The sequence below is a fragment of the Sinocyclocheilus grahami genome, unplaced genomic scaffold, assembly GCF_001515645.1.
Source record: "Sinocyclocheilus grahami isolate Dianchi unplaced genomic scaffold, SAMN03320097.WGS_v1.1 scaffold215.1, whole genome shotgun sequence".
NCBI lineage: Eukaryota > Metazoa > Chordata > Actinopteri > Cypriniformes > Cyprinidae > Sinocyclocheilus > Sinocyclocheilus grahami.
In genome coordinates this window covers 2343576-2353530 of record NW_015505394.1, presented here as the reverse complement: position 1 = coordinate 2353530, position 9955 = coordinate 2343576, and the positions used below count along the sequence as shown (strand labels likewise).

The 9955-nt window shown below is 37.6% G+C and overlaps 1 protein-coding gene across 1 annotated transcript; it reads left to right on the top strand.

Moving 5' to 3' along the window:
* The first annotated feature begins 2610 nt into the window (after window positions 1-2610).
* Window positions 2611-4133, top strand: LOC107596217 (forkhead box protein D1-like). The gene has a single exon (XM_016286895.1). It carries the CDS (start codon window positions 2827-2829, stop codon window positions 3853-3855), a length of 1029 nt encoding a protein of 342 aa, XP_016142381.1. The 5' UTR covers window positions 2611-2826; the 3' UTR covers window positions 3856-4133.
* The last annotated feature ends 5822 nt before the right edge of the window (window positions 4134-9955 follow it).

Here is a 9955-nt window from a genome sequence, read left to right as displayed (position 1 = left end):
ATATATATATATATATATATATATATATATATATATATATATATTTGTTCAAATCAAATCCAATGTATTTAAACAATTTCTTCTGTTCACCTAAACTCATGTATCTGCATTACTTGTTCAGGGTTAATATTATTATGTCCAGACCTGCTGAAAGTTCACTTTGCTGCACACTACGCTTTCTGACTTTCTGACAACGATCTTCACAATTTAATTTAGTTTTTTTTTTGTGCCGAAATATGCAGAAACGATACAGTTACTGCATTTGTCTCTAATGTAGCAAAACATTTTTGTATCAGAGTTAAAATAGTCTCTGCTAACATATCGTTTTGCTTTCACTAAATTAAGCATGATTGCCTTTTGACTTAACCCACCTCCTATTAATTAATCCTGCATCGCCAGGAGAACGTTTGATATTTTAGTTAAACCTATTTGATTTTGGTATAACAACGTTACGCAATATCAACCCCTATAACATCAAGACATTTCCCTTTTCTACATCCACAAGGCAAACAGCCTACTGCAAAAATACACACACACAAAAAATAAACCGGTCGCATTAATCAAAGATTGATTAAATAAATGTTTTGTTCCAGAAGCTTTGATTATGAACATGTTTTAATATTATGTATATAAATGTAATTATACATATATTCATATTATTGAGTTATCAGTCAGATTATTCTTAAATTAAGAATAATCAAGAAAAATCAAGACAACTGAATTTTTTAAACATTTGTAAAATAATATTCCGAAACCAAAACATTATAGCTAGAATTTACATGAACATGGTAAACTGCCGCGAGATGGCACTCTCACAGCCCTTAATAACTGCTGGATGAAATAAATGTTAAATACACAAGCCTGACCACATGAGTTACCATAAAACGGCCATCAAACCGGACCAGATGTTTTTGCAATCATACAAAAATACCCCTTATACCCACTGCATCCTCCAGAACCAACATGGAACTGTAATAAAAAAGGAAAAGATCATTCATTTTGAGAAGAAGACCTTTATTTTATGTCGGGCACACGAGTTTCTATGGGTCAGCGTTGTGTGTCTTTTGGACAAGAATATTTTCATCACTCCTACCACAAGTTGTTTTAGTATCCAACTTTATATGCAATTTCTCTATGTTTTTTTAATTGGCAGAGCGAGGTTTTTGACAGATATTGTTTTTTAGTTAAGGCCCACAAAATTATTAGTAAACTAAAGCCTTTATTATTATTATTATTACAGTCAATAATAATAATAATGCAGTGAAGATACGACATGAATAACTATTATTATATTTGATAGGCCTAATTGTTTATTCAAACAAATAATACATTAATGAAAACAACACAAACCAATACGCCTTTTAAGTCTTTAATGCAATGTTTGTAAGTGCTTTGTTAATCTTAACAATTAGGTTTCACACTTGATAACCTTTCTATTTAATACTATTCAGATATTAGCATTCGGCTTTAGGCTCACTTTGTACAAACAAACGTGGGAAAGCAAACAAAAAGAAAAAAAGACTCTCCCTAAAAGGGGAAAAGCTAATTAAACAAACACTGTACAACGGTATTTTTTTATACAAACAAACAAAAAACAAATAAATAAATAAAAACCTTTTGATTGATTGATTAGAAAAACCACGTGTATAATTACATTTTAATCCTGTTATATTGAATTATGATGAGATTCTATATGGTTGTGTATTTTCAAGCAGCATTAACATTTTATGAACCTTTTCATGCTTTAATTTAGTGGTTGAATTATTGTCATATATTGGGCCCTTTGTTTGAATTAAGGCCTGTTTTCACGTTGGACGCTTATTGAGCGTCAGTTCACTGTTCAATGATACACCCATCTTTTCTTAATGAGCAAAATCATGAGAATTCAGAAACGTCCAGTTTTTCAGTACTCACAAATATGCTACTTGTTTAACATTCTAATGAAATAAAAGGACCAGATACCAATTGCTAATATTAATTATGAATATTAATATGACAATGTTGGCCTCTCGGAATAGGACACGCGCGCCTGTGCCCTGCTTTTTCGCAAGCTAGAATGCTCTTTCGTGATCTGCGTGACTGATGCGAGTTAACAGCTGACTTTTTTCCGCGGATGATAGTGCACTCCCCCGTGTCACGCGAACTGCGATGCCCACTGAGGCAGACATGGAACCGACCGAGTGAATGTTTTAAGCATTTCTGAAATCATCAACAATTCCATTATGTCCACATTAAACGTCATGCAAAAAAAAAACAGCAATATTTATTATTGGTTTCATCCTATTAGGAGAAATAACAATAGCAGGGAGGATCCTACCATAACGACGTGCTTCACTGAATTCGCTGAGCTTCTTACATCTTCGAGTCAATAGGCTTTTAAAGAAGACGGCAGCATTTCACCCAGGAGAGGAAAATTCCCACTAAACCAGTGGAATAAGCGGCGGTGACCGCTAAAGATACAAATGAACCTCACAGTTCTTTAGATTATTTAACAAAGCCGGATATTTGTTATCTCTTCAATAGCAGCGGTGACGCTTTGTTGTCATGTGATCAGCGAGCTGGTATAAAGCCATGGAAAGGTCCGCCCTTTTTGGAATCCTGGTCTGGCCTTTAGGAGGGTCTCCCTAGATAGAATAAGCGTGTGGATGTTGGGATTTGGGCGACCTCTTGATTCCGTGCCGACAGTAATCCATTAAAAGCCTATGGCACTGGTGACACACTGGCACGTCCTCTCCGCCTCTCCCGCATCTGTCTTATGAGTTCCCTCCAGGCTCAGCACACGCAGCGCTTTTCCGCCGTATAGTCCATCAGGGACCCGAGAGAGCCATGACTTTGAGCTCCGAGATGTCGGATGCGGCTGTGCTCTCGGAGGAGACCGACATCGACGTGGTTGGAGAGGGAGATGATGGGGACGGCCACACGCGCTCCTACGTGGACGAGGTGGCTCAGATGCACGACGAGATCCTGCTCAGCGGTTCGCCGTCTTGTGTGGATGCCTCCGCCGCACGGGAACCAGCAAGTAAAAACACCCTGGTGAAGCCCCCATACTCCTACATCGCACTCATCACCATGGCAATCCTCCAGAGTCCCAAGAAGCGCCTGACGCTCAGCGAGATCTGTGACTTCATCAGTAACAGATTTCCGTACTACCGGGAAAAGTTCCCAGCTTGGCAGAACTCTATCCGGCACAACCTGTCCTTAAACGACTGCTTCGTCAAGATACCACGGGAGCCCGGGAACCCCGGTAAAGGCAACTACTGGACACTGGACCCAGAATCCGCCGACATGTTTGATAACGGGAGCTTTCTACGCCGCCGGAAACGCTTTAAGCGCCAGCAGGCGCCTGAACTTCTCCGCGAGCACGGAGGCTTTCTCCCTGCGGCCGCTGCGTACGGTTACGGACCTTATGGTTGTGGATACGGTCTGCAGCTTCAGTCTTATCATGCACATTCTGCGCTCCTCGCCTTTCAGCAGCAACAGCAGCTGCCGCCGCCCTCGTCCCGGCATCCTCACACCGGAACACTCATCCCAGCGCCTTCCCTCATGCCAACCACTACAGAGCTCACCCGTTCCCGCTTCTATCCTCCTCTAAGTCCCGGGCTTTCTTCCCCCATACAGACTGCGGCTAAGTCCCCGGTTCACCGTTCACCCTTCTCCATAGACAGCATTATCGGGAACTCTTTAAGCCCCATGTACTCACATTGTGCCTCACGGACTTCCCCGGTGGTCCCGGTGCTTCCGCCGTCCCTCTCATCTCAGCACTCCCCAAACACACTACCGGGAGTCTTGCACGGACCGACGTCTTTACACGAAACCTACGCAAACCGGATTGTCAGTGGCACTAGCGGCTGTTAATTGTTTAACTAAACGTCACATTATAAAGCGATTCACTCCTGTGTTTAAGGTAGGATTATTTTTGTATTGTTTTGTTTCACGCAGCTGGATGGTGGACATTAACACGTTCGTGCCTATATTCAAGCTGTGAAATATAAAATATATATATTTATGTTAACATAAATTAACATTTAACATTTAGTTCAGTCTCATTTCCGCCCGCCCCCTCAAGCTTTTTGCAGTCGATGTGATTGTGGTAATCACTGCTATAGGGCGTCTCAGGACAACATTTTTTTTTAACAGGCTATGAAATAAACTGTCAAAAATCTACAATGATATATTTTGTGTGAAAACACAAATGTTTTCTAGTTTGGCAAACTGATTTTATTATTTGTACTTTGTAATGAAAATTCACAAGAGTGAAAAGCGAGCGTTTTTTATACAACGTGTACTTCTCAGTAGCCTAATAAACAATGTACATTCTTTGATATTGTATACTCGGAGTGTGATATTTTTTACACGGTCTGTTTTTCATTAATAATAAATATTGTTTTGCAAAATAAGATGGAGTGGAAATTACCTCACTGATAGTCTCAATAGCTTTAAATGCTAATAAGATAATATTACTCTTACTCCCTGCCTCTGAAATCGGGTGTTCACTTTGTCTTGATCCTCTTGTATCCTGAAAACAAATACAACTAGAGCAGGATTAAAATGCATAAATGTAGCCACTAACTAGCTACTGCAACTGTTACCACCTTTGGGAGCCATTTAAGACATTAAAAAACAACAAACAACAAGAAGATCAACGAGGACAAAATTAACAGCTTAATACAACTTTTTATATATATATATATATATATATTGTGCAGTTCAGTTTGTGGGTCAGTGATGCTGTTGCAGCATTTGATAGCGTCATGCACTGCTTGAGGAAAAATCGACTGTGTGAGACACACACACACACACACAGGTTTGTTTTTATGGTTTATGGGGACACTCCATAGGCGTAATGGTTTTTATACTGTACAAACCGTATTTTCTATTGCCCTACACCAACCCTACCCCTAAACCTACCCCTCACAGGAAACATTCTGCATTTTTAGATTTTCAAAAAAACTCATTCTGAATTATTTATAAGCCTTTTGAATTACGGGACACTGAAAATGACCTCATGAATCACCTTCTCGTTGTAATACCTATGTCATACCCATGTTATTATACAAATTTGTGTCCTCATAAACCATAAACATGCACACACACACACACACACACACAGATGGAGATAGTGGAGGACCAGTTGAACCCTAATGTAAAAGTTATAATGGGAGCTGTTTTGAATTGACAAGCAGCATCAAGAGTATTTTGTCTCAGCTTTATGACGAGATAAACTTGCTCAGTAGGCTATAAGACTTTTACTCCAGGATTATTGTTCAAGGACGCGTTTGGGAAAAGATAGTAGCCTATACGCCTATGGCTGTCCAGTTCAACTGAGGCCTAGCTGTGACAGAACGACTGTAGTCATCTTTTTTTTTAAGAAAAACTGACAGGTTTTGGTGCTCCGACACTCTTACGTTTTTATCAATGAAATTACAATGTTTAGAACACTGTAAATCTGGCCGGTGCTTTGCAGGTCAAGAGAGTTAATTACGTGCTTGATTAAACGATGGCACGCAATTTATTTTCCTAAGCTTGACCACAGTAATTTTGAATTCATATTTTGAGGAAATATATTATTTATATAAATAATAGCAGTTAGAATAAAGAGAAAAGCCTCATAATGTGATTCTAAAATGACACTAAAATACTTTAGATATTCTGTCATCAGGCTTACACTTTAAGTGATGTTCTTGCTAATTTGCAATATTTGTATTAAATAATCTGCATATTTCGCTCGATCAATGTGATACATTGAAAGGCAGGAATATGTATTTTTAAGAGGATAATGTGATTTTTCTTAGCCCGTAATTACATTATTGTTTTATTCACTCCTCACTAACAGACAACAGAAACGGCGATGTCGATTCCTCATTATGGCCTATCTCTATGTGTTGTTTCCCACATTTATCTTTATAATTACTCAGCAGCACAGTGTCATGGGGTGAGAAACGCGGTGTTTCCCTGCCCAGGTCGGTGATAATAATCGGCGTGATTTGATCCAGCTGGCCCTGTCCATGGGAGTAGCCTATACACTGCTATAACTCTTTTACTTTTCGTCTTCTGCTGTCATTTGTGAGGACCAGGATTCAATTGATAGTAAAAGAAATCGGTCAGATTCACAGAGGGCGTGCATGTGTGTGGAGATGCCGAGGCCAGTTTGCTGAACTTCAGCAAATGCCATAGCCATCATAATCAACTGATGTTGGGATGCTTATACGGGATAATGGTCTGCAATTATAGATCTTCAAAGGGACGACAATTAAGGCCACAATAGAAAATGTTTGAGACCAACCCACACTCTTAAAAATAAAGGTGCTTCAAAAGGTTCTTCACAGCGATGCCATAGAAGAACCTTTTTGTCTAAATGGTTCCATAAAGAACCTTTAACATCTGAAGAACCTTTCTGCTTCACAAAAGGTTCTTTGTGGCGAAAGAAGGTTCTTCAGATTATAAAAAGGGAAGAAAGAGATGGTTCTTTAAAGAACCGTCTCTTTCTTGCCTTTTTGTAATCTGAAGAACCTTTCTGCTTCACAAAAGGTTCTTTGTGGCGAAAGAAGGTTCTTCAGATTATAAAAAGGGAAGAAAGAGATGGTTCTTTAAAGAACCGTCTCTTTCTTGCCTTTTTGTAATCTGAAGAACCTTTCTGCTTCACAAAAGGTTCTTTGTGGCGAAAAAAGGTTCTTCAGATGTTAAAGGTTCTTTATGGAACCATTTAGACAAAAAGGTTCTTCTATGGCATCGTGAAGCACCTTTATTTTTAAGAGTGCAGATGAAAAATATTTAGGCAATCAAAGTGCACCACGGATGCGGTTTATAACTTGGGTCATCTTGATGAAAAATAAAACCAAATGACCAATTTTTCTGAAGCTATATTTGTCTGTGATGTTTGTGATCCTAATGGAAATCTGGAGTAGCCTATCTGGATTGTACGCAGCGGAAATGTACAGTAGAGACAGTTCAGTAGGCCAATGGAGCAGGAAACGCTCGCACGCTTACTTGCACACAAATAGTGTAGTGTAACTATGATGTAACCACTGGCTGGAGATAAACGTGAAGGGGTGAATAGGCTACTCCTTTTTCCCTCCAAACATTCATTCAGACAACTTGTGACAACTCATAGATGAAATACTTGAAAAGGAACATTCTCCTAAAACAATATAATTGTCTAATTGCTCTTAAATATACCAAGGTAAAATTACTAGATAAAAACAAAAGTACATGCATAAACAGATACAGTTGAATGAAATGAACACATATGTAGCATCACTTAGCCTATAATTCCTCCACTTTATTTTTAGACTGCTTTGGAGAGGTCCAGAGTTTATTTTGCGCACCAATCCTATAGCTCGTGCAAATTCAAGGGCTGTTTGCGTGCTAAGCTCTACTATAGTGTTTTCATCTTGTCGGGTTCATAAATTATAGATGGTTACTATGCGAGCGTGGGGTCAGAATGCTAGCGGACAAGCTAAAGAGGATGCTATCCCGATTAGAATTCAAACCCGACCAATAAAAAAAATCCAGACTTCAAGACGCCTATTTAAAATAGCATAATTAATACCAAGCTTTGGTAGCTATTGAATCATATATATTTTAAATAATAGGCCTAATCATCTCTGCGCGCACACACACACACACACACACCACCCGACACGAGCGACAGAGGAGGGCAAGACGGGGAGAGGCACCCCATCTCTTAACTCCACCTGTCCTTATTTCTCGCTGACAAAATAAAGAGAGGCAATCAATACACACGCGTATATAACACACAAACAAGTTCACTAAGATAAAGCTGTTATTGTGCTTTTAAAAAAAGAAAAAAACATTATTATTAGGCCTATTTTTTATTTTTATTTATTTTTTTTGACCACCTACATTGCTCCAATCCCGATCTCATGAAAGTGCGTTTCAATAACACGATTTTCTGTATTTGTGCGCAGAAATGGACTTATGTTGCAGCGGTTAGATTTAGGGATGTTGGGTAGGTGCGTATTATATGCAGGCTACGCCAAACTGCGTATCATATGCACGTCAAATATGTGCGTATCACATGCACGCCAAAGTCCGTTTCTGCGTAAAAATAGTGAGCCAAATAGAAACAGAAAATCGTGCAATTGATACGTATTTTCATGAGACCGGGCTCACATCAAATATAATCAAGCAAAAACACACACTTCCTCTACACTGACAGTGCCTGTTCAAACTGAGTGGATGCTAACAGATTTATCATATAGACTGCTTTGAAAGCAGCCCACAAACTATATTTCCATTTTTAGTCATTTTATTAAACCTCTAACAGCATAATTTACAAGCGGAACATTATGTATAGAATTATCTAAATAACTATTTTAAATCGACCCGTGATGTTGCTGTTGAACACTGATCATCACACAACTATTTTCGTGCATAACAGTGCTGTGCTCATAACTACCTTGTGATTCACGTTTTCATTACGATTTACAGTGTTACAATAACAGGCGAATCTAATGGTGCCTGAAGCTTATCTTATAAAATTCAAGTAGGCTACTATTATGGTCGTAATTTAATAATTGCATTGATTTCACCACACGTGCCTTTTTAATACGAAAACCACTGCATTTTCTGTGCAATTTAAACAAATCAGTATCTGGTCTCAGACGCATGTGCTTTATAAAATAATTATAAAACAGGAAATAAATTCTCAGTGTTTAAATAAATAGTTATATATAATCACACAAGTGACTGTACAATAACAATTCTAACAAATACTGCTACTTAAAATAACCATTACATTATTAGCAATATTGCAGTCGCTCATGAAATTATGAAAATCAGTCTGTTATGTGTTCCAAACTAATAGAATAATTGCTTCACCAAATTACGGATCACGAAAAAGACGCTGGTACTGAGGGAAACGAAATTACTTCTATCTCTTCTATTTAATAAACATTCAAATAAAGTGTTTTCCAAATAGATTACTTTAGCTGGTATACCAGTATTATTTTAATTCGAAGTCTCCAGTAAGAAACCTATTAAAAAATGCATCATTATCATCATCCTCAATAATAATAATAATAATTAAAATAATAATAATAATAATAATAACAATGTGAAAAAGAAATTCCATAATCAGGAGTTTTAAAACTGTTAACAATTTTATCCTGTAACTTTCATCAACAAAAATTCCACTTCATTTATGTTCTTTACAAGCCACAAGGGGGAAAAAGACAGGAAGTTGAAGATTGAGTGGACTACACAATGAGTGAATGTCTTTGTGGCCAGCATCAGACCAAAGAACAATACACAAACATTGGTGGACATAATTTATGTTGTTACATCCACAATTCTAAACCAATTTAAATATAAAGAACAGAAAATTGGATGAGTAGGACCAGTAAACCACACCAAGAGACTGGAGTTTAAAACTTAAACAAACTGCAGTTTACAAAACTGGAAACATTCAAAGTCCTGGAAATGTTCTTCTTTGTTTTCAAGTGTTTAGGATCTTGTGGCAATGCTGAGTTTGACCCAAGATTCCAGTTAGAAGTTTATCAAGTGAGGTTTAAAGGTCATGGAGATCAGGGCTGGAGCCATAACAAAGTGGCTGAAAGCCACAATATCAGTTTCATGATGCAAATTAAGACTAATTAATTAAGGTTTTTATAATTTGCACAGTTACCTTAAGGAGATGTTTCCATCTGACTTCACCCTCAAAAACAATGACTTTTGGTGAAACAAATTGCAGTCAGTTTGATTTGATAATATTTTTAATTTAGATGCACATTTAGGTTGTTTGAAAAAAAGTTTTTACAATGAGATCTGTTTTCGTTTAGAAGCACATTGTAAACCATGTAAACAATAAAATTGTTAACTGTCAAAAATCAGACACTTCATAATTTTTTTCTGGAATTTCACATTAAAATACTACAAAACAAAAAAAATTTAAAAAAATAAAAAAGCTTCGCAAATAAATTTCACAAAATTCACC

What these genes read in the sequence shown, in the direction of transcription:
- LOC107596217 (XM_016286895.1), top strand. Translation starts at nt 2,827, where the DNA reads ATGACTTTGAGCTCCGAGATGTCGGATGCGGCTGTGCTCTCGGAGGAG.